The 24204-nt window shown below is 46.5% G+C and overlaps 2 protein-coding genes across 4 annotated transcripts in view; one reads left to right on the forward strand and one right to left on the reverse strand.

The window, feature by feature from the left end:
• The first annotated feature begins 233 nt into the window (after positions 1-233).
• atg10 (ATG10 autophagy related 10 homolog (S. cerevisiae)) lies at positions 234-6867 on the forward strand. Of its 3 annotated transcripts, none has more exons than XM_076078941.1 (7): positions 234-506; positions 1284-1390; positions 1495-1647; positions 1793-1979; positions 4275-4372; positions 4468-4562; positions 4642-6867. In XM_076078941.1, exons 2-7 carry the CDS (start codon positions 1286-1288, stop codon positions 4766-4768), a joined length of 765 nt encoding a protein of 254 aa, XP_075935056.1. In that variant the 5' UTR covers positions 234-506; positions 1284-1285; the 3' UTR covers positions 4769-6867. The 3 variants fall into 3 exon arrangements, with proteins under 3 accessions (XP_075935056.1, XP_075935057.1, XP_075935054.1); XM_076078942.1 differs by having other exon boundaries at positions 234-473; XM_076078939.1 differs by having other exon boundaries at positions 234-369.
• A 2304-nt stretch (positions 6868-9171) lies between these two features.
• The window catches only part of LOC142933824 (choline transporter-like protein 5-A), a 63810-nt gene continuing 48777 nt past the window's right edge, over positions 9172-24204 (reverse strand). Inside the window, exons 10-22 of the mRNA XM_076078068.1 lie at positions 15992-16104; positions 15763-15894; positions 15125-15224; positions 14944-15036; positions 14691-14778; positions 14196-14464; positions 13996-14090; positions 13789-13892; positions 12753-12826; positions 12515-12585; positions 10455-10543; positions 9794-9878; positions 9172-9269 (exon numbers count right to left, since the gene is read on the reverse strand). Of these exons, the coding sequence (XP_075934183.1) occupies positions 9172-9269; positions 9794-9878; positions 10455-10543; positions 12515-12585; positions 12753-12826; positions 13789-13892; positions 13996-14090; positions 14196-14464; positions 14691-14778; positions 14944-15036; positions 15125-15224; positions 15763-15894; positions 15992-16104 (1411 nt within the window). The remainder of the gene's footprint in view (positions 9270-9793; positions 9879-10454; positions 10544-12514; positions 12586-12752; positions 12827-13788; positions 13893-13995; positions 14091-14195; positions 14465-14690; positions 14779-14943; positions 15037-15124; positions 15225-15762; positions 15895-15991; positions 16105-24204) is intronic.

The following is a 24204-nucleotide window of genomic DNA, read 5'->3' on the forward strand; positions in this document are numbered from 1 at the left end:
CTAATGCGCTATTTGCTGCCATCTAGCGGTTGTACCGACAAACAAGACAAACGACAGTTCGAAGACCAACGAATGACACAAGATACATTGAATTAAATCTATATTATACAAAGAGGTTTTTAAACATTTGGGCAATTTTGACAGTCCTTCCCTAATGAATCTGTTATTTGACAGATCTGTATAATCATTTTAAAGGGTGAAGTCACGTGATCTCCCGACCCGGAAGTGAAACGTTGGTTCTGCAGCTGCTGTTCCTTCGTGCGACTCGTCCAGCAGTACGAGTGGAATACAAACTGTCCGGTGTCTGTTGCTCTGTGTTTGTGTGTTTGAAGAGCTTCATTTGGGTCGGAACCTCCCCTCGGCCACACGGTAACGTCACGCCGCGTCACGTTCTACGCATGCGCTGATGACTTCGTGTAACGTTAAGGGTTCATCGGTACACACACATTTCCCCGTCGGTAGCAGAGATTAAGGTGCATTGCTCAAGTACTGAACTGCATTCTGAGGTACTTGTACTGGAGTATTTTTACTACTTTATACTTCTGCTTCACCACAGTTCCGAGGGAAATAGTGTACTTTATACTGCACTACAGTTATCTGACTGCACAGTACTGCTTACTATTCAGATTAAGATTGCACATAGAAAAAATGAACAGTTTATGAAATATATATATTTTATAAATACGCAACAGTGTTTAAAGTATTTAAAATAAGCTACACTTCCGCCAGCAACAATACTAAAGTGCTGCCTGTACTTCAATATTAATATAATATCTATGAAAGAGGCCATTCTGCACAATGACTACTTTTACTGGAGCAAAACAAGTAAAACCTTCTTCTACTGTCAAACGCAGTAGAAGAAGGTTTATATACTGTATGGGCCTACAAAAAAGATGATGAATCATCAGAATGTCTCTTTGCTGTTAGAGATAGAATGCAGGGACAGATCCTCACCGAGTACAGGCTCAGTGACGCACTTCCTCCTGAAATGTCAAATGTTCACTGAAGTAGGGAACACCTATTTGGACAAATTCAACTCTGTAATACCAGATTTCAAAGAGATATCTCCAGATGTAATATACATATATATTAGGAAGAGACAAGGTATATCTTGCTGAGCAATAGTTATCAACATGTTACAGACACTCACACACAAAGACAGACACATACAAGCGTTTGTTGAAATGTAACTGTAAAACTGTATGTATATCATATAACAACGGTAATGTGTTACTAGTCATACCACTCATGTACCTCCCCCCCTCCACCGTGTCCCCTTGCAGAGATGAGCCGCTGTGTGCTGGATGAGGAGAGCTTCCGTCTCTGCTGCAGGCTGCTCCTGCAGCGGTCGGAGCAGCTGAGAGACGGCTGGAGCTGGAAGGCCGTCCAGGTGAGGAAGTCTGGACTTGTCACATGTCATAGACAGAGGCCCCGACAGCCTGCCGTGGACCCCCCTGAACGTGGTTAACGGTGCTTTCTGATCCGGGGCTGCAGGGTTCGGAGGAGGGCTACCTGAGGAAGACCGCTCTCAGGTCGGTCGTCATCGACCCGAGCCCGGCTCGTGACCAGGAAGGATCTGGTTCGGACTCGGAGCCACGTACTTCCTGTCAGTCCTGTCCCGATCAGCAGGGACGGGAGAAGGAAGAGGTGAAACATGCCAACATTTATCTTTGCCTTGACTAAATATGACGGAATTATATCCTTCAGTGGTGTTAAAATGAACCTTTAACTAAAATGTTAAACGAATAACATGCACAATCATTAACTTTATTCCATTCACCACCTCCTCCAGTCTGCTCTTGTTGCCTCAGTAGATACTGACCGCGTTAGAGGTGCCATAGATGATGATGAAGATGATGAAGATGACGGGGTCTGTACAGTGTCTGGAGGCAGCAGCCAGGTGCTTCAGTACGAGTATCACATCCTGCACTCCTGCAGCTATGCTGCTCCTGTGCTCTACTTCAGAGCCTTCACTCAGGGTGAGACAGTCACTGCACACACACACACACACACACACACACACTGCTACTCTGACTGTGTGAGATGAAGTTTATGGTGTATTGAATATGAATGCATAATGTACAGTATATGATGATGCTATATGATATCAATGTATTACAATCACACCACAGAGCTCTAATAACAACTTTATTCATACAGCACCTTTAAAAACAGTTTACAAAGTGACAGACAAAGAAAAGCAAAAGCAGGACACGACTAAAGTCAAATTTAGACACAAAGACAAAAAACACAAAGACAGTGATGTCACATAAAAGCAAGTCTATAAAATGGGTTTTAAAGGGCCAGTGTGTACATTTTCGGGGGATCTATTAGCAGAACTGGAATTTAATATTCATAACTATCTTTTCACTCGTCTATAATCACCTGAAAATAAGAATCATTGTCTTGTTGTTTTTGTTTACTGAGAAGGAGCCCTTCACCTGTAGAGCTGGTTTTCTTAATGGAGTCCGCCATGTTGCACCACCATGTTTCTACCGTAGCCCAGAAGGGACAAACCAAACACTGACTCTAGAGAGAGCCTTACGGATTTCTAAGTTTTATGTTGTTCTCTACACGCTCGTTAAACTGCGGTAAGAGTGTAAAACCGTGGTACCGACAGCCTCCGTCTGACTTCTGTTGCTCCTATAGTAGTGTTACTACGGTATGGACGGCCTCTTGAGTGAGGCAAACGGCGTTGCCACGGTTGGCTCACATTAACTCTTGGAAAGGGAGGAGTGAGCAGAGGGGTATTCAGTCGGTTGCAATCTGCAGCCTCAGTACTCCACACTGTCCCTTTAAGAAGCGATTTAAAAGAGATTACTGATTCCATGTAATGTCCAAACCAACGATATATTCATTTTTTTACAGACGACACTTTTCAGCATGTGCATACAACTGATTATAAATGATTAATATACAAAATCTCCACAGCGGTTACAACCACAAAGCAAAACAAAGAACTGCACAGTTCTTGCACACACACACACATAAACACACAACGCTGCGTTTCTTTTTATTAGACCCAGTGGTGGGCCGTCAGGGCCAGCTAAGCCTTCTCCGCTGGCTTAAACAGAATCACAAAGTTATAGCTATTTTATCATTTAATATTTTTTCATAAATACACTACATGTATTATAATTTATAAAAATATTTTTCCCATTATCTTATTTTCTCATTGCACAGCTACTGTCTTCCTCAGTTGCTCTGCTTCCAGTGCAGCTTGTTTTAAGTAGAGCTTTTATCCAATCAGATTTCACCTCTGTGTCTCTAGGTAAGAACAGAGGCAGAGGCCTGCAGACTCACAAATGAATCCCTTTGCAGTTTCAGTGAATGGGGACGATATTGTTGATTGTCATAGTGTTCAACCAATCAGATCTTTAGTTTGACATGTTGGGCGTATTCTTTGACGTGTCAGAGCCTGCTAGCTGGCCTACAAGTACGTCATCATTACGTGCAGCTCAGTTTTAAGGTGCAGCTCTGCAGTGAGGTGCAGCATGTGCTGTGATTGGTCAGTGGGCGAGCACGTGACTATCGTGAAACGAAACCTAAAGTAGCCATCAGAGGCTTAGTCGGAGTAGTAAGAGTTCAAATTGAAAGATATGGAAGAAATGATGACATTTTTTGCATTTTGCTTGGTGTAGATTTTATTTTTTTTATCTAGCTTTGTTTTTTTAACACTCGATGGCTGAAGGAGGAGAAGAATCGGTTTTGTCATGCTTTGTTGTCTTCATATGTGACTGGTTCTTGTGAGTTTGTTGTTGTCGTGTTAATTATATAGATTTGGACTATATGCATTATCCGTTAATTACGAAGTATACCGTCATGAGTGGAGTTATTGTTTGTTAAGCTAGTTTAGCGTAGCCTCTCAGAAGTGCGGTGCCTCAGCTGTCTTTTGTTTTGTTTTTTTTGTTCCGAGTTCAGAGGTCACAGCCCGTTGTCTGTTACGTGAGCGCAGTCCACCGAAAACATTACATTTTCCACAATTTAAGCTTCTGCATTTTCCAAATGCACTGGTATTATTCAAACGTATTGTTCGGTTCGTAAGCCTCGTACCGAACGGTTTAATACGAATACGTGTATTGTTACACCCCTAGAAACAAGGACAGCACAGTAGGACCAGGTATAAAATGCACAGCCCGCCATTGATTAGACCCATACATCAGACAAACGTTCCCATCAGTTTCTTCTGTAAAACACGTTGTGTACAGTATTTTCTGTGTATGCCCTTAGTGATATCTGTGCTTCGTCTTCTTCCTCGCGTGTCACCACGTCAGAGGGGAGGAGCCTGTCGTTGGAGGAGGTGTGGAGCTCCGTCCATCCCAGCTTCAGGCTTCGGCTTCAGAGCAGCCCTCTGAATACCATCACTCTGCAGGTAAAACCAGGACGCACGCAGCCGTCAGCTGTTTCAATCCCCCCCCCCCCTCCTCAGAGCTCCACTGACCTCTCCGCTCTGTGTCTGTGTGTCAGGAGCATCCTCTGCTGGGTCAGCCCTTCTTCATGCTCCACCCCTGCAGGACAGAGGAGTTCATGAGGCCCGTGCTGCAGGCTCAGGACCAACACAGGTAGGAAAGAAACCGGTTGCAGAGGGTTCCTCACATCATAAAGTGTTTATCAGATATCTGTCTCTGTGTGTCTTTGCAGACCGGTGAACTACGTGCTGTCGTGGCTCAGTGTTGTGGGTCCTGTGGTGGGTCTGGACGTCCCTCTGAAGTACTCCACCCAGCTCTGTCCTGCAGCCTCGCCCGGCAGCAGCACCGAGCCAAACTAAGGCTGTCGGCATCCCCGTGGAGTCTCTCTGTACTGAGGCTGGATTATGAACCGGGCAACTGCCCCGGTGCCCGAAATCCTCAGAAGCGCTGAAGGCACAGGGTTGTTAGTGTGTCATATTTTTTTGTGTTCATTTCATTTCACAAAAAAACCTGAAATAGTAATAAGGGCCTTGGGTATCTTCTGCGTTTGTACCTGATCTGGAGGCTGTGTTTTGTAGAGGGCCCCTGTGTCAAAAACGAGTTTCAATACTTTTAGTATTACTTAAGATATTATGTGTACATGGGGCATATTCCTAAAGAAATGAGAGAATATCTCTTGCCTCCACACAGCTCTCAATGGCGATAGCTGAGCCGGTGTCAAGCAGCTAACGGTGATAACTGCGCTAACTGTTCAAGCAACGCTAACAGTGCTGACAGTGTTTACCTGGGGCACGATCACATGCACTAACATGCACTAAAAGCACACGCGGCCGGCCTGGCTGTGTAAACCTAGCACAGAGAAGCTGTGATTCTGAGGGAGAGGCATTACTCTCTATATGTTCACATAGATAATAGTTGTTTAATTCTATATTAATTCTCTGAATACCGTAAAGAGAACCTTTGAAGAAGCAAATTCGTTTAAATATGTTTTGTATACCCTTCATGCCAACACAGAATAATTGCACCATGTCCACATCAACTGAGATAAAACAGAATTTGCACACATTGTAATGATCGCTGAGCATGAGCTGTGTAAATCTGTCTGGTTCAGTGATCAGGTCTCAGGAGGACATATTGTCCTTCATGCTTAATCTGCCCCACACAGGTGTAGTTTATTACTCAGATTAATGTCAGACTTTGTTGTGAATTGTCATTTCCTGAGTGTGGATAAGTGTTTGGAAGAGATAGACAGAGGAGGAAGATTAAAAAAAAAAGAACGAACACAGTGTTCGGTATACTGGAGCGCATGAGGTGATTAAAGCACACCAGAGTAGGGGAAGGAGGGATGTAACTAGCAGCTGCAAAATCTCTCAGCCAGTTGAACAATTGCTAAATTGAACAATTCTCCTGTGTTAAAAACGATTGAATTCCTACATTAAATGAGTGATATGTCGTCTCAATGGTTTCAAACTGCTCAGGACGGGGCTGACCAACAGTAAACAGGAGAATATGCTAAGAAGCACAAACTTAGGCAACAGCAGGGAGAGCCAATCGCAGCCCTGAAGGACAACTTTGGCTCCAAATAGTTCTGACTCCAATTAATGGGGTCAAATTGGATATCAAAGAGAGACTGGGGCAGGCAGAAAATTAGATGATGACGTAGAGGACGATAAAACGATAATAAAGGGTGTAGAAACAGGTGTCTGAACTCCCATCCAAAACAAATGAGCTGGACAACTGGAATTGACGCTCGTGACTCTTGAATCCCAAAGGGCAATTCAGTTGCTTTGCTGGAAAAGTGACTACTTGACATCCTGGGTCCGGAGACCTTCCCTGCTCCACTGATTATCTCAAAGGTCTCAAAGGCCGCCGGGTGCACTGCAATCCTCAGCTCTGCAAATCATGATAATCAAGACAAGATCCGAGTCATGCAGGTAGGTTAGAAGACCTGTCCACAGAACCTAACAAGAAGAGGAAGCTCTTTGATGAAGATGAACAAGCCCTGAAGGTTGATTCATCTAAACTGCTAAATGAAGGTGGTATCACGAGGGGAAACCCACATGTTCGCTGACCCTACAAGCGTTTGTCAAAGATCTGCTAACCTAGCGGGCTCGTCAGTGACTTACCAGACGATGTGAACGCTTAACTTGAACTAATGAAAGGTATCGTTTCTACTTGAAGAGCTTTGTTGCTGTCCTGTAGCTATTGCTGGTATTCTAGTTTGTTATGATGGGTTACGCACCGATTCTCTTTTCTGTCCCCTTAAAAACATTAGTTGAGTATCTTTAGAAAACCCAAAGGGTGATGATCCTGATTCACAGATCTACATGATAAACAAGGTAGATGTCTGATATCTGATTGTACTAATTCGTAAATGATCTGAACCTGTGTGATCCTTTGAAGAGTTTCAACTCTGATATACTAGAATTAAAGGTTACTCCTCCGCTTTTAAATCATACATCGATCTTTTCCTCTTTTCCAGCACTATGCTCTTCTCTGTGGTACATTGTAATCCTGAGGAAACAAACAAACTTGTACTGCGACATTAGTAAAAGATATGCAGTGAAAAGCTCAGTATGTGCAAATAAACAATGATAAATGACTTCACACACGGGGCTCCACAAGGTTCAGTGCTGGGTCCAAAGTTGTTTGTATTGTAAATCAATGATATTTGCATTGTGTCCGAAATTACAAATAAAAACAGAAACACATTGCAAATACAAAAATGAATCCATCTTATAAAAATGAATAGGGAGTGTACATTGCTTGAGACCGTGGTTTAACATTTTGAACTCATTGTGAACAGTGTTTTCCTCATAATACAGCAGACCTGTTGTCTCTGTGTTACATTACATTACAGTCATTTAGCAGACGCTTTTATCCAAAGCGACTTACAATTCAGAGTCTATCACATTTCTACGGGAGCAATTTTGGAGTTAAGTGTCTTGCTCAAGGACACATCGACATGCGACTAGCGGAGCCGGAGTTCGAACCGCCGACCCTCTGATTGAAAGACGGCCCTGCTATCCACTTAGCCACAATCGCCCTGTGTAAATCCATATCTTTAGTAGTCACTGACCTCGAGTCTGATGGTCTTTATGACTTGCTTTTATCTGACAAACATACATTTGTGTGTTGTTTTGTATATCTTTGTATCATGTCTTTACCTTGTACTGTTTGCTATGGTGCTTTCCTTGTTTTGACCTGCCATGGGACTACAGATGCAAATTAGCTTAAAGCTATGATGGTCCCTTTTAAATAAAAATAAAATGTTTGCAGAACTTCCTCTGTTACATCATAAAAAACGGATATATCAAGACTGGACTGAAAAGGAAGCACTAATCCAGAATTTGACCAAATCCTAAAGACCTCGTGGGTTTGACTCTTGGTTTTCAGAGAGATGTTGTTATACAGTATACTGATTCAATATTAAATACTATTGTCACACAAGTGAGGAATGTTACAGTGATAGTTTGTGACTGTGTGTGTATTGAGGTCTTCAGTATGGCTGGCTGAAGCTCCAGCTGCACTGTACTGTGTTCTGGTCTCAGGTGAATCTACAGTCCAGGCCACGCCACACCAGACGACTGAGCCGGGCTCGGGTCGGACATGGGCTCATTTCACTTTTTTCTTTCCATTGTGCCTGTATACGCCTCTCACACATATGCTGGTTGGTGAAATAATACACCATTAACGAGGAAAACAGATTACTTACTTATCTCTTCTTTTAAGAGTACATTGTTTGAGTTTATTAAACATTTGCGGCGATCCCAGCGCAGGAGAAACTATAAATGTGTCTTTCGCTTTATTCATTCATTTTTCATGATACAACTGTCACTGCATCCCACAAATAAATGTGCTTCTATTATCACAAACTTCCTAAAGACGCAAATAATTTCACTGTAACTGTGTGTGTGTCTATCAGTGCTGATCTTTGTGAATTGGACTGTTTTTGCACTGAAGCTCATTTGCATAAAAAGGGCCCAATTTTGCTCCAATAGTGTGAATATATATTGTAATTACATTTGAACGTGAAAACCCAACTAGGGACAATAGTTTGAAAATTAAATAGGGTTAAACTCTCTGTAGCACATCAGTGTCATGCTTTGTATTGAAACTGTTAAATTACATTATCCCTATTAAATAAAAATCAAATATGTCTGAATAAATAAAAAAAGGAGCACTGACACACTATTGCTTGGCAGCACAGTTAGAGGTGCTTTGAGAACTACACAGTTTCTTTACGTCTTATTCGCAGAACAATCCTTTTGTGAATTCACTCCTGAATCTTCATACAAAACAGCATTCTTCTCACTTACTTGTTTGAGGTTTTAAATATTACATGAGACCAAGAATGGCACAGCGTTAAAAACACAGGCAGTAAGTCAGTGCATTGGTGCAGCAGGGATCTGCTGCAGAGGGAAACGGTCCAGCAGAACCCCCTGGATCCAGCAGAGCCTCATTTAACCTTCATCTGGTTCTGACTTCGTTGTGTTTTAAAAAGTCTTCCTTTCTGATTGAAGTATTGGTTTAATACATTGTTCACATTTAGATTTCAGGAGGAGTTGCTCTCCTGTCTGTCAACACAGGTTTATTGGTAGTGAACGTAGTATACAGGGTCTCCACAGAGGATCAGACCCGTCGTCCTTCTGTAGTCTCTAATTTCTATTGTGGAGACATGGGCCAGGTGACGTCTGTGCAGGACTGTTGGATGAAGACCGACTAGACTGGCTGCTGACACAGTGGGTAGGAGGATCGGATATCAACGCGACTGACTGGATTTTCCCAGAATTCTGTGCAGCTCTGGGGACATGAGGAAAGGTTTCTCTGAACTACCATCATGTCTCTCCAAGTCATCACCTGGTTGGATCGATTAAATGGAGGGACAGATCAAATGGAAGCGTGGGAGAAAAAGTAGGTATGGATGGATGATGGGTAGATGGATTATGATGAACGTGTGGAGGGATGGGTATGACGCAGGGCGAGCAAGTCCAGGATGGAGTTCAAGTTTGAAGCCAAAGGTCAAATGGAGATGTGTGGATGGGAAGTAGAGACAAAAAGAAAGAGACGTTAGTGTTGTTAAATAGACACATGCAGAGGAGATGAACATCATGTGACCACAGAATTCACACTACACAGTGTGGCAATTAGAATTATTTTCTAGAATTTAAGACCAGCTGAGACAGACGAGGCTTTCACATCAAGGGATGGGGTTCTGATCCAAGTACACTTGACCCCAAAGTCCAGTTCATTTGATTTGTGTGAACACCGTGTGCCGAACTCAGACACAGGGTTCGTCCACGGTTTGTACACTTGACCTGGACTATTTTATGATGTCTTACAAAGCACCAGTCCTGAACACAGTAATGGCCGTGTTTACTTACAGAAGCAGAGGAAGAGCGTGTCAACACACATGGCATAGACGCTGAAGAAGCCGTGAGCGATCAGGTAGGCACCGACCACCACCGTCTGACGAGAGAGACACATGTGTTGGACAACTACAGCAGATTTGATTAGACGAAAGAATGACGTAAAAAACGGACTGTCTTAACAATCCACTGTATATTTTTTATATATGCATTCTTTGTATTTTCATTGCTTGTTGGTATCATTCATTATCCTGTTGATTACTGTTCAGATTTAGGGTGTCTCCCTGACACAAGTTGCAGCTAATAAGTTGTCCCCAAATCAGGGGTGAGTTCATAAAAAATGGTTAGCAGCCGCTGATAGCACCATGACTTGCGCATAATTTGCAACCACTATCTGCCCCGTCTCAAAGTCCCACTCACTAATGATATTGCACTGATGATATTTTTACCCAATTACATAATTTAAATTTGTGTGAATTTAAAAAAAGGAGCAAATTTTAAAAAAGGAGCACCAAGATGGTATTTGCTTGGCAGCAAAGTTAGAGGTGCATTTCACCCTTTGAGGTGCTTCGAGAATTACACATTTTTTTAACAATAATGCCAAAAGACATCATACATGTCCATGTATGCACAATGTGTGTGGGTGTGTGCGTGTGCGTGAGAGAGAGACTCTGACCAGCAGGGGGACCCAGTAGTAGTTGAGATTGGGCACTTCGTCCTGGATAACAGGGATCCTCCTCGTGAAGAAGAGGTATGCAATCACACCTGAAACACACACACACACCTCTGTACTATTTTTCTGAACCATATCATTATATTCAGAAATAAGTTGCAGGTTGCTTGAAATGTGTGAAACATTTAACATGAAAAGTTTTTTACACCAAAAACCTAATTTTTTCTGAAAAAGGTCAATTTTATTTCTGAGATTTCACTTGAATAAAGACATCAAACAATAACGTTGTGTGGAAGGGACATAATCAAAATGTACAACAATATGGAGGCAAGAAGGCAAAATGTATAACTCATTTCAACCTAGACAAAGGCAGTGCAGACCAGATCACTCCTACCTTTCACAATAAAAGCCCCCCATCAGCACCCCATCTTGACAGAAAAAAACAGAAATGTAGAAATTTTTACAAATTTATTAAAAAAGAAAAACTGAAATATCACATGGTCATAAGTATTCAGACCCTTTGCTCGGTATTGAGTAGAAGCATCCTTTTGAGCTAGTACAGCCACGAGTCTTCTTGGGAATGATGCAACAAGTTTTTCACACCTGGATTTGGGGATCCTCTGCCATTCTTCCTTGCAGATCCTCTCCAGTTCCGTCAGGTTGGATGGTGAACGTTGGTGGACAGCCATTTTCAGGTCTCTCCAGAGATGCTCAATTGGGTTTAGGTCAGGGCTCTGGCTGGGCCAGTCAAGAATGGTCACAGAGTTGTTCCGAAGCCACTCCTTTGTTATTTTAGCTGTGTGCTTAGGGTCATTGTCTTGTTGGAAGGTGAACCTTCGGCCCAGTCTGAGGTCCAGAGCACTCTGGAAGAGGTTTTCTTCCAGGATATCTCTGTACTTGGCCGCATTCATCTTTCCTTCAATTGCAACCAGTCATCCTGTCCCTGCAGCTGAAAAACACCCCCATAGCATGATGCTGCCACCACCATGTTTCACTGTTGGGATTGTATTGGGCAGGTGATGAGCAGTGCCTGGTTTTCTCCACACATACCGCTTAGAATTAACGCCAAAAAGTTCAATCTTGGTCTCATCAGACCAGAGAATCTTATTTCTCATAGTCTGGGAGTCCTTCATGTGTTTTTTGGCAAACTCTATGCGGGCTTTCATATGTCTTGCACTGAGGAGAGGCTTCCGTCGGGCCACTCTGCCATAAAGCCCCGACTGGTGGAGGGCTGCAGTGATAGTTGACTTTGTCCCATCTCCCTACTGCATCTCTGGAGCTCAGCCACAGTGATCTTTGGGTTCTTCTTTACCTCTCACCAAGGCCACTGTGCTCTTAGGAACCTTGAGTGCTGCAGAAATTCTTTTGTAACCTTGGCCAGATCTGTGCCTTGCCACAATTCTGTCTCTGAGCTCCTTGGGCAGTTCCTTCGACCTCATGATTCTCATTTGCTCTGACATGCACTGTGAGCTGTAAGGTCTTATATAGACAGGTGTGTGCCTTTCCTAATCAAGTCCAATCAGTTTAATTAAACACAGCTGGACTCCAATGAAGGAGTAGAACCATCTCAAGGAGGATCAGAAGAAATGGACAGCATGTGAGTTAAATATGAGTGTCACAGCAAAGGGTCTGAATACTTATGACCATGTGATATTTCAGTTTTTCTTTTTTAATAAATTTGCAAAAATTTCTACATTTCTGTTTTTTCCTGTCAAGATGGGGTGCCGAGTGTACATTAATGAGAAATAAAATGAACTTTTTTGATTTTAGCAAATGGCTGCAATGAAACAAAGAGTGAAAATTTTAAAGGGGTCTGAATTCTTTCCGTACCCACTGTATAACTGTTAACCAGAGGGAACTCAAACTCATTTCACTAAAAGGAAAGTCAATAAAGAAGCTGCTCTGGGTCAACGGGATCCTTGCTGATTCGCATTGCAGCTGGTATGAATAGTTTTGATGCAACATATTTGTTGGTGAGTGTTTCACATTTTCAGGTAATTTATTCGTCACGCCCTTCTACATTTGTGAAGGCCTTCAGACTTGAGCCGTGCACTGTCACTTACCAACTCCTCCTGCTATCAGAACTTTGCCCAGAAACAACAGGAAGTCCGTCACTCTGTCCAGAACGGCAACCCTGTGGAGACACAGTCACCTCTCATCTGAACAGAGTACCAGTGCTGCTCACAGTCAGCCACAGAGTGTGTTCACAGGGTTTAATGATCATAAACAGCCTCTCTTATGAAGACTATAATAACATCACAAACATGTATCCAAACTATAAGCCTGTGAAAAAAGCCTCACCTGACCACATTCCTCATCAGCAGGAAGAAGGCTTCTCTGGCCGAGGTACAAAAGCTCTTACCATAGATCGCCACCTAGTGGAGAAGAGACAGAACACAGCTCTCATAACAACACAGGGCTGTTGACAGTGTCAACAGTGATATTCATATGACTTTGGTTAGAAAGAAAAGCACTTTATATACGGAGCAATGTGTAAGATGTGGCCACATGCTTCAAACAAATAGGGGGCAGCAGTCTCACCTCTAGTACAGTCATCAGTTAAAAAAAAACAAAAAAAACAGCTACCACGCAAAATTCAACCAAACTGCTGAAACTCTTAGAGACAATCAATAAAACACTGCCATCTTATAATTTTCACGTGGTGTCGGCCTGTGGTTTAGTTAGCCATCTGTGTGTTTACTGTGACACTAACCGGGGCTGAACGATCCGTGTAGCTTTGACAGTGTGTTTATTGGCTTGGGTTTAGGGTAGCTGAGACGAGGGAACGTCTCATGTTTTCATTTTGATCTCCCCGGGGAACGTGCGGCGGCACCGGGGGACAGAGCTTCAGTTGGTGGCTGTGGCGGCTCGGATCAGCGGGCTGGTGGAACGCTGGGTCTGGGCTGTGTGACCTCAGCAACAGCAAGTTTGCGGCAGAGAGTCGAGGCAGTCCCATGTGATCAGAACCAGAGCTGGGGTTTTCACTGGCTGAATTCAAGCTAACTGATGACTGTGGGTCCGTCTCCCAGAGCCATCACACACTCTCCTCACTTGTGTCGTGGTGGCCGGGAGGAACAAGCGAAGGGAGCGAGTTGGATTTAATCGAATAAACAAGCTATTAAAACGTTAAATGTGATTGACAAGCCCTCGGGGCAGCTCTACTTCTTGGTCCTCTCGTGGTGGACTGAGGACAGATTGGACGCTATAGTCACTCACTATCGCCTCCCGAGGTACTAGTGGTACTACAAGACAGGACAGGCCAGGGTTAGCTGGTTAGCATGCTCATTTCAGTAGATACCTCTGGCCACATCTTAAACATTGCAGTTAATCAACTCACCATGATGTAAGCATTACGGTTCATGTAGCGTATGAATTTCTCCAAACACCAAAAACAACATTGCAGACAGTGCATCATGAACCTGGACAGGCTGTTGTCAACACCTACATGGATACACATGTACAAGATTGGTACAGTGATAGTGGTAGTAATTATAGTAGTAGTAAGTCACACTGTGTATACGTGTTAGTGCGCTTGCGTGTAAACCTCTTAGTTTCTGCTCCAGGTATTCTAGTATGATCCGGACCAGTTGGGCAACTGAAAGAATTAGAGCTCCAAATGCCAAAGACCCCGTGTGATACCTGAAGAAGGACAGAGAAAGAGCTCAATACGTTGCTACGCACAAGGCTGTCTGTGTTGTTTTGCATACAATGTGACACATGATGAATCCCAGGCTCGGTCTTGACCTGATGGCCCTGCTGAACGATGAAAAGAGTGGACACGGCGGGATGTCCTGAGGCTTCCTCCTGGCCCAGTAGTAGCTGGCAAACGTCCCGGCCAGGGTGCACTGCTCCAGGGCCAGGCTGAAGTTGACCAGCCAGAGGAAGACCAGCAGGTTGGACAGCTGTAGCAGGAAGAGGTAGCGGTGGTAGGACGTCTCCCCACCGTAGAAGGCGAACAGACACTGAGAACCCAGACACAACACTGATTTGGAGATGTTGGTTCTGTTGAAGGTCTGACAGAGAAGTGAGGGGCAAGAACAGAGGAGAGTTGTTATCTCTGCTTCGCAAATGATGAGCGCAACTAAAACGACGCCGTCTTATGTCAGTAGAAGGAGAGCTAGTTAGCAGCAGAGTGTGTTTGGGTAACAGAGCTAACAGCTGACTGATTAGTACCCCACAATGCCCTAAAACCTAAGTCAATACACCTACTACTACAGTAATACTACTGTATGACTGTACCTCTGGGTTGCAAGTACTGTTGGCATGGGGACAGCTGACATCAGGAGACATGACTTTGTAGACAGCTTCACCTGAGGACGCTAGGTAACTGGTCCCACAGAGTGCTGGTTAAAGACACAAATAACAAGCTGGTTGATGAACTAGAAATTACATTTCCTATCCTCTGGACACTGAAGAGTTTTACAGATACATATTTTAACTCTCTGCTCTACAAGAAGTTAACATTGTTGTTTCTCGTCAAAGTGAAGGATACACGGCAGTCACCGCCCAGTAGGAGAAGCAAACAGTCAAGAGGAGAAAGGTGATGACTGGAAAGAAAAGCGTGGACATGATGTGACCGATGGCTCTGCAACAACAGAGAAACCTGTCATCATACAATTCTTTGTTTTTTCTTATTATTATCTGATTTCTGCAGATGTCTGTAGAGTTCATACTTGCTGGCCTCTCTGAGCATGGCGATGGCCACTCGCACTCTTCTTCTCAAGAAGATCAACATCAACAAGATGGAAGCTTCTGTCACCCCCAGAGACACCACTGACAAACACAAACAAGAGGTCATGCTCGTTATATGTTCAGTTTTTTACCTTTTTGCTTTCTTAATCCCCCAAAGATTAGTTTGGAAATGTATAGAAATTATTTCTGATTCTCTTAGTCTGAATTACTATTCAATTCAATGTGGCTTTATTGGCATGAAAGTAAAAAAAAAACAATGTTGCCAAATCATCAAAATAAAAAAAGTACACAATGATATTAATACAACATTAAGTTCCCTTATAAAGTACACAAGCACACATTATTTGACCAATTGGTTGAATTAGACCCACACTATGTATTAGGAACATTTGTATGTAAACAATAAATAAAAAATAAATCAAGGAGCCGGTGTAAGGGGGTATATATAAAAAACATATTCATGAGAGGAAAGTCGTACATTTAGGGAAAAAAAAAAAATCTGCTATTCTCTGAGATTAAAGTGATACATTTAGGAGAAGAAAACTCAAGAATATATTCAAAAGTCAGAATCTATGTTCTAATGACTTCCTGTGAAATCTCCCAAAGCAGACAGACTTACATAGTACGATCCATGTCTGTGTGAGTTGCAGATAGACCTGCAGGTCAGTCTGTAGCCCCACCTCTACAATGGTGACATCAGAGCCTGGTCTGTGTCTCAGCCGGGACAACTCCGCGGAGCAGAACCACATACCTGCACACACACACGGACACTTCATGAAATAAGGAAGTTGTTCTCCTCAAGGCAGTAAAGGACGAGCTAAGATGTGAATCATCCCGACACAACGCACCGTATGCCAGCAGCAGTATGATGGTGATGATGGTAGTCCACAGCAGCCACCCAGCTGTGAACCTCAGCAGCAGGATGAAGATCAGACTGACAGCCAAGGATATCAGCAGGCCTCTGTCACAGACACGAGAGTTCACAACAATATGGTAACACATAGATCACCCGGATCTTGTCTCACTGGTTCTAAAACGAAATGATTTGAGGTTTGTCACAGTGATTAAAAGCACAGAGAAAAGAACTATGACATCACATACTGTGAAGCAGCTACTGTGTGTAGTCACAAGTAGCTACTACAGGATGGACGCTAAGATGTAGTGTTATAGCAACACAAGCAGAGAAGAGTTGTAAATAGGGCTGTCCTGGACCGAAGAAGTTCTTAGTCGGCTAATCGATTAGTTGATTTAATCGACAGATGTGTAAAACTGAGATTCTCCACGAAGAATCATTCAAAAGCACCACTTTAAATCTTATGTTTAACAGAGATGTGCTTGGAAAAAAGTTATTTAGCATGAAAAAGCATTTGAAAATGACTAATCCACTAAGATATCTTCGACTAAGACCAACACAACCCATTAATGGAGTAATCGACTAAAAGGGGGCAGTCCTAGTCATAAAGTCAGTGAACAGACTCAGTAATGTCTATCTGAAGTTTGCTATTATACATAAAATATGTTATTTCTAATTCTAAAAGTTTATTCCACAAAACAATCTGTCACAGTGCCTCACAAATCTGCGACATGTTTAAGGGTAATGTTGGTATTTTACAACCTGGAGTTCACGGATAGGACCCAAACGCAAGACCACAGGAGACAGAGTCCGATGTAACAGATTTTATTTTGAAGGTGTGGAGCCCGTGGTCCGACACCGGAGGGCAGGCGGATTGACGGTGTGAGTCCCGTGGCTCGACACCGGAGAGTAGGCAGATCGACCAGTATTCTACACCCGTAGCAGAGAGGAGAGAGATTAGTTCAGGAAGAAACAACGGGGTTCAATTTACGGAACGGCGGTGGAGGCTACCGAGGCAGAAGACAATACGGACTGACAACCCAGGCCTGCAAGACCAGGGTTGATATGTTGCTGGGTAACGAGCCAGATTGTCCGCAGCTGTGCATCCATCAGGGCGGTGGCAATGGGAGGTGTCTGGAGGCAGGCCCGAGAAAACAACACCAAGCACATGGCACAACAAAACAAACGGGAAAGACAGACACATGAGGAGACGAGATTGGGGGGAAACAGAGGTTAACACACAATGGGTCAGACAGGGATCCTGACAGTACCCCCCCCCCCCCTCAACGGGAGCCTCCAGGCGGTCTGCCAGTCTTGTCCGGATGCAGTCGATGAAAATCCCGAATTAGAGTGGGGTCGAGGATCCTAGAGCGGGGCACCCATGAGCGTTCCTCAGGACTGTATCCCTCCCAGTCCACGAGGTATTGGAAACCCCGACCCCGGCGGCGAACATCCAAAAGTCTGTTGAACGTATGCACCGGGCCTCCGTCGATGAGTCGGGCGGGTGGTGGGGGTCTGGCCGGAGGGCACAGGGCACTGGTGGACACTGGTTTGATCAGTGACACGTGGAATGTCGGGTGGATCCTCATGGATGAGGGGAGTTTCAGACAAACCGCGGACGGGTTGATAATGGCCTGGACCTCAAAAGGGCCGATGAACCGGGGGGACATCTTCTGGGATTCGGTCCTTAAAGGGATGTCCTTGGCGGAGAGCCACACCATTTGACCGACTTGGTAATGTGGAGCAGGGATGCGGCGGCGATCCGCCAAACGTTTATTTTGTTCCGCCATATGGAGAAGAGCGGCCCGGGTCTCCCTCCACACCTTCCTACAGCGACGAAGGTGGAGCTGAACTGAGGGAACGGCTATCTCCATCTCCTGGGCGGGGAACGGAGGTGGTTGGTAACCCAGGGAGGCCTCGAATGGAGTATGACCAGTAGCCAATGATGTATGGGAGTTGTGGGCATATTCCACCCAAGGCAGGTGAGTACTCCAGCTGGAGGGATTCGATGCTGCCACGCAGCGGAGGGAGGCCTCGAGCTCCTGATTAAATCTCTCTGTCTGCCCGTTGGACTGGGGGTGGAACCCAGAGGACAGACTGATGGTTGCACCGAGGGCCCGGCCGAAGGCTCTCCAGACCTGCGATATGAACTGCGGGCCTCGGTCTGACACAATGTCCACAGGGATCCCATGCAGACGGAACACCTGGCTGACCATGATGTCAGCCGTCTCCTGAGCTGAAGGAGCTTGGGCAGAGCGAGGAAGTGAGCCGCCTTGGAGAAGCGGTCAACCACCGTAACGATGACCGTGTTTCCTTGAGAGGGTGGCAGGCCTGTGATGAAGTCCAGGGCGATATGGGACCAGGGACGATGTGGCGTCGGGAGGGGTTGCAGCAAGCCAGCGGGAGGTCGGTGTGACGTTTTATTGCGGGCACAGGTTGAGCAGGCGAGGACAAATGCTCTAGTGTCTGCCTCCAGCGATGTCCACCAAAAGGTTCTCCGAAGCAGATCAATGGTGCGTCTGACGCCAGGGTGACAGGAGAACCGGGAGGTGTGCGCCCACTGGAGCACTTGGGAGCGTGCGGACAGGGGAACAAAGAGGCGGCCGGGAGGCCCGCCTCCGGGGTCTGGCTGGGTCCGGAGAGCATCCTGCACCACTGAGTCAATCTCCCAGGTGAGAGAGGCTGCCACACAGGTTGCAGGGAGGATGGTACCAGGACTGGAGAAGTGACCCTCGGGAGAGAACTGGCGAGAGAGAGCGTCAGGCTTGGTATTCTTGTGGCCTGGGCGGTAGGAGATGGAGAAGTCAAAACGTCGGAAGAATAGTGACCACCGAGCCTGGCGAGAGTTTAACCGCTTGGCCGTCCGAATGTACTCCAGGTTCTTATGGTCCGTCCAGACCACGAACGGATGAACAGCCCCCTCTAGCCAGTGTCTCCACTCCTCGAGAGCCAGCTTAATTGCCAGCAGTTCTCGGTTCCCAACATCGTAATTCCTCTCTGCTGGGTTCAACCGGCGGGAATAGTAGGCGCAAGGGCGAAGCTTAGAGTCCGAGTCCGAACGTTGTGACAGGATGGCCCCCACGCCTGTGTCAGAGGCGTCCACTTCAACGAAGAACTGTCGGGTGTCGTCGGGCTGGATAAGGATGGGGGCAGAGGAGAACCGTTCCTTGAGGAGTTGGAATGCCTGACCGGCCTCCGGTGTCCATACAAATATGGTCTTGGAAGAGGTGAGCCCAGTGAGTGGGGCCGCCAGCTTACTGTAGTTCCTGATGAATCGGTGGTAGAAGTTGGCAAACCCCAGAAATTGTTGGAGCTGTTTCCGGGAGGAGGGAGCCATTCAGTTACAGCCTTGACCTTTTCTGGATCCGTCCTCACTTGACCCTTCTCAATGATGAATCCCAGGAACTGAACTGAGGTCACATGGAACTCGCATTTCTCTGTCTTCACAAACAGCTTATTCTCCAGTAGGCGCTGGAGGACCAACCGAACGTGGCGCTGATGTTCCTGAAGGTCCGCAGAATAGATGAGGATATCGTCTATGTATACGAACACAAAACGGTTCAGGAAGTCCCGGAGTACGTCATTTACCAACGCCTGGAAAACTGCTGGGGCATTGGTTAGTCCAAACGGCATGACCAAGTACTCGAAGTGACCGAGGGGGGTGTTGAACCCTGTCTTCCACTCATCCCCTGCTCGGATCTGCACAAGGTGGTATGCGTTGCGAAGGTCAAGCTTGGTGAAGATTGTGGCTCCAGACAGGGGTTCAAATGCAGAATTAATCAGTGGCAGAGGGTATTTGTTCCGGGTGGTGATGCTGTTCAGACCCCGATAGTCGATGCAGGGCCGGAGGCTCTTATCCTTCTTAGAGACAAAGAAGAATCCGGCTCCGAGTGGTGATGACGGGCGAATGATTCCAGCTTTCAAAGATTGTGAGATGTACTCCTCCATGGACGCCTTCTCAGGTCTCGACAGGTTATATAACCGACTGGAAGGGAGCGAAGCGCCCGGGTGTAGGTCAATAGCGCAGTCGTAGGGGCGGTGAGGTGGTAAGGAGAGGGCCCGAGCCTTGCTAAACACCTCCCCAATGTCATGGGAGGCGGTGGGCACGGAGGAGAGATCTGGTGAAGGCTCGTGGTAGCCCTGAGGAGGTCCTCCAGGGGGTAGCGCAGATCTTAGGCAGTTAGCGTGACAGTAGGGGCTCCATGCGGTAATCCTCCCCGCTGCCCAGTCAATCTGAGGGTTATGGGTTTTGAGCCAAGGGTGGCCCAGAACTAGGGGGTTTTGCGGAGAAGGAAAAACGTAAAACTGAAGTCCCTCTCTGTGATTACCAGACAGGATGAGCTGTAGCTCCTGGGTCCGGTGAGTGACTCTGGCCAGGAAGCTGCCATCTAGAGCATTGACCACTAGCGGACACTCTAGCATCTCCAAGGGAATCTGGGCTCTGGCTATAAATTCAGGGTCCATGAAATTTTGTTCTGCTCCAGAGTCCACCAGAGCCGAGAGAGAGAGAGAGAGCGAGAGTGCAGAGAGAGAGACGCAGGCAACAACAGTCTTGGTAGAGAGTTGAGAGAAGGCTCGGGTCCGCTCACCAGTATCCCAACCATTACTGGCGAGCGCCCCAGTTTGACCGAACTGGACAGGAGGAAATGGAATGTCCCAGGCGGCCACAGTACAGGCACTCGCCTGCTCTGATCCCCCTATCTCTCTCCTGTTGCGAAAGGTGAGCACGGCCGAGCTGCATAGGCTCCACCTCCGAGGTGGAAGAGGGAGACGAACCCGAAGCCTGAGGACTTATCCGCTCGTCCTGATAGGCTGACGCAGGAGCACGAGGGCGGAAGCTGGAAGAGGATGACGTCACGGGCGATGCCCCTTGGAACCTATAGTTCCTCTCACGTCGCCTCTGCCGCATCCGATTATCCAGCCCGATCGCGAGTTTAATCAGCTCCTCCAATGAGCCGGCCTTATTACAGGTTGCCAGTTCATCTTTCACGGCTTCGGATAGTCCATGAAGGAAAACTCCCCTGAGCTCCGTCTCTCCCCACCCGGACTCGGTGGCGAGAATGCGGAAGTCCACCGAGTGTTCCGCTACACTCGCTTGGCCCTGTCGTAAGCGGAGAAGGCGCTGAGCTGCATCCTCGGAGTCCACCGGGTGGTCGAAAACCCTCCTCAGATCCTCCACAAAGTTCACATAATCCACGAAATTAGGCTGGTCGACACTCAAAGTGTTCGTGGCCCAGTCCAAAGCCCTTCCCCGCAGTAAGCCAACCACGAAAGAAACCTTGGACCTGTCCGAGGCGAAAGTCTGGGGCTGGCGGTCAAACACCTGCCTGCATTGAAACAGGAAGCCCCGGCACCTCCCCAGCGTACCGTCATAGGGATCCGGAGATGGCACGGGGGACTCCCGAACCGGCGGGGGCGAGGACTGGAGAGGGGAGTGCAGGTGCGAGGTCCGGTGCTGGAGCCGGCTGAGGCTGGACTGTCCGAGCCAGTTCCTGCACGATGAGGCCAATCTGAGAGACCTCAGCTGCGATGGATCGCTGTGCTTGATGCATCTCCATGAGCATCCGCTGGTGTTCCTCCAGCAGTGTGCTATGTCCGGCCAGCATAGCTGCTCCTGTGGCCGCTGAATCCATCTTTTGGTCAGTCCGTTCTGTCGCGGGAGTTCACGGATAGGACCCAAACGCAAGACCACAGGATACAGAGTCCGATGTAACAGATTTTATTTTGAAGGTGTGTGAAGGTGTGGAGCCCGTGGTCCGACACCGGAGGGCAGGCGGATTGACGGTGTGAGTCCCGTGGCTCGACACCGGAGAGTACGCGGATCGACCAGTATTCTACCCCGTAGCAGAGAGGAGAGAGATTAGTTCAGGAAGAAACAACGGGGTTCAATTTACGGAACGGCGGTGGAGGCTACCGAGGCAGAAGACAATACGGACTGACAACCCAGGCCTGCAAGACCAGGGTTGATATGCTGCTGGGTAACGAGCCAGATTGTCCGCAGCTGTGCATCCATCAGGGCGGTGGCAATGGGAGGTGTCTGGAGGCAGGCCCGAGAAAACAACACCAAGCACATGGCACAACAAAACAAACAGGGGAAAGACAGACACATGAGGAGAGGAGATTGGGGGGAAACAGAGGTTAACACACAATGGGTCAGACAGGGATCCTGACACCTGGACCCTGTTTTGTAATGTTTTTGTGTCTGACTGACTGATGGGCTTGAGAGATATTGTTGCTGACGGCAGCCGCTAAACGGGCTGCAACGTAATCCTAATGGGGCAATTCAGCTTAGTCAATGTTCTAATAAAAGTGCTTGTTTTTGTCACTGACTGTCAAAATGTTGTTCTAAGTGACTGACAGCATTATGGAAAGAACCCTCCACAGAAATAAAACCTTTTTCTTTTACCTTTTAACTTTCTGTTTGTTATTTTGCTGTCTATAGTGTTCTGGACCGGTTTAAAAAACTGTGATGTGTAACAATCCCTATCAGTCACTTGGACACAAAGAAATGGGAAATGGGTCAAGGTTGAAAAAAATACCAAAGTGTTGGAAAAATCTAATGACTAAAGAAGTATGTTGACTTACAAAGACTTATGTCCTCATGTGAACTTTCGAGGCCTGTGTCCTCGTATGTCTGGGTGTCTGAAACTTCCTCTGACACCAAGCGTCTCAGATATCTTTCCTCTTGGGGGCTAGCAGATGTTTGTCCTAAATAAGAGACAATAAAACTGTTGAAGACGTCAATACTTGAGCAGAGCTGATTTGCTACCAAGACTTCCTGATTTCATAGAATGACCTTTGTACGAGAACAAACTGTTAAAGTGTTGTTCCAGGTTTTGTGAAGATTACGCTGTGTGAAAAGCAATACGTGTGTATGTTATCCGTGTGTGACAAGCTTATCGTAAATTACCCTGTACCACCACACTGCTTGTGTTTAGCAGTATATATATGACAGAGACTCAGAGACAAACCTCTGAGCAGCCTTGATCCATGTTCTGTATGTGTTTCAACTCTGTCTCTAAATGTCCTGTGATTTAATGATTTTTACATCGGCCTCGAGCGAATTTTTCTAACACAAAGTTACCCTTCAAGTTGTGACAGATTTGTGAGGCACTGATTGTTTAATGGAATACACTTTAAAACCTGTTACCACTCCGACGGCCCGGGTAACTGTACATCTGTGTTATGTATGTGACGCACACAAAACGTATGGTCACATTTTTGTTATTTGATGAATATTTGATTCATTATATTTGAACGAATGTCTGTGATTTGCTAATCATAATAAAACTTCCTTTAGAAGCGTATTTCTATCTATGCCCAGTGCAGCGTTGTGGTTCCGCCTTGCGACCCAAGACTTGTATGTGCGCGTGACACGCCTCTTAAATGTTGCATGGGGGTCGGGATCAGTGCCCATGGACTGGCACCGGGGTGGTGGTTCCCATCTTCAAAAAGGGGGACCGGAGAGTGTGCTCGAATTACCGGGGTAACCACTGGGGGTGCTGGAAAGGACGCTACGACCGTTTGTCGAACCTCAGATTCAAGAGGAGCAGTACGGATTCCGTCCCGGCCGTGGAACAGTGGACCAGCTCTTTACCCTCGCAAGACTACTGGAGGGATTCTGGGAGTTTGCCCAACCAGTCTACATGTGCTTTGTCGACTTGGAGAAGGCTTTCGACCGGGTCCCTCGGGGGTTCTTGTGGGGGGTGCTGCGGGAGTATGGGGTGCTGGACCCGTTACCATGGGCGATCCGGTCTCTGTATGACTGCAGTAGGAGCTGTGTCCGCATTCTCGGCAATAAGTCAGACACGTTCCCGGTGGGTGTTGGCCTCTGCCAGGGCTGCCCTTTGTCACCGGTCCTGTTCATGACATTCATGGACAGGATATATAGGTGCAGCCGGGGGCAGAGAACGTCAGGTTCGGGGGTCTCGGGATCGCCTCTCTGCTGTTTGCAGATGATGTGGTCCTGTTGGCCTCTTCGGATCGTGACCTCCAGCATTCACTGGGGCGGTTTGCAGCCGAGTGTGAAGCGGCGGGGATCAGAGTTAGCACCTCCAAATCTGAGGCCATGGTGCTCTGCCGGAAACCGGTGGATTGCTCCCTCCAGGTGGGGACGGAGTGCCTACCGCAAGCGAAGGAGTTCAAATATCTCGGGGTCTTGTTCACGAGTGAGGGTAAGATGGAGCGGGAGATCGACAGGCGGATCGG

Source organism: Anarhichas minor, unplaced genomic scaffold (genome assembly GCF_050575085.1).
Source record: "Anarhichas minor isolate MPS153535 unplaced genomic scaffold, ASM5057508v1 ptg000006l, whole genome shotgun sequence".
Lineage (NCBI taxonomy): Eukaryota > Metazoa > Chordata > Actinopteri > Perciformes > Anarhichadidae > Anarhichas > Anarhichas minor.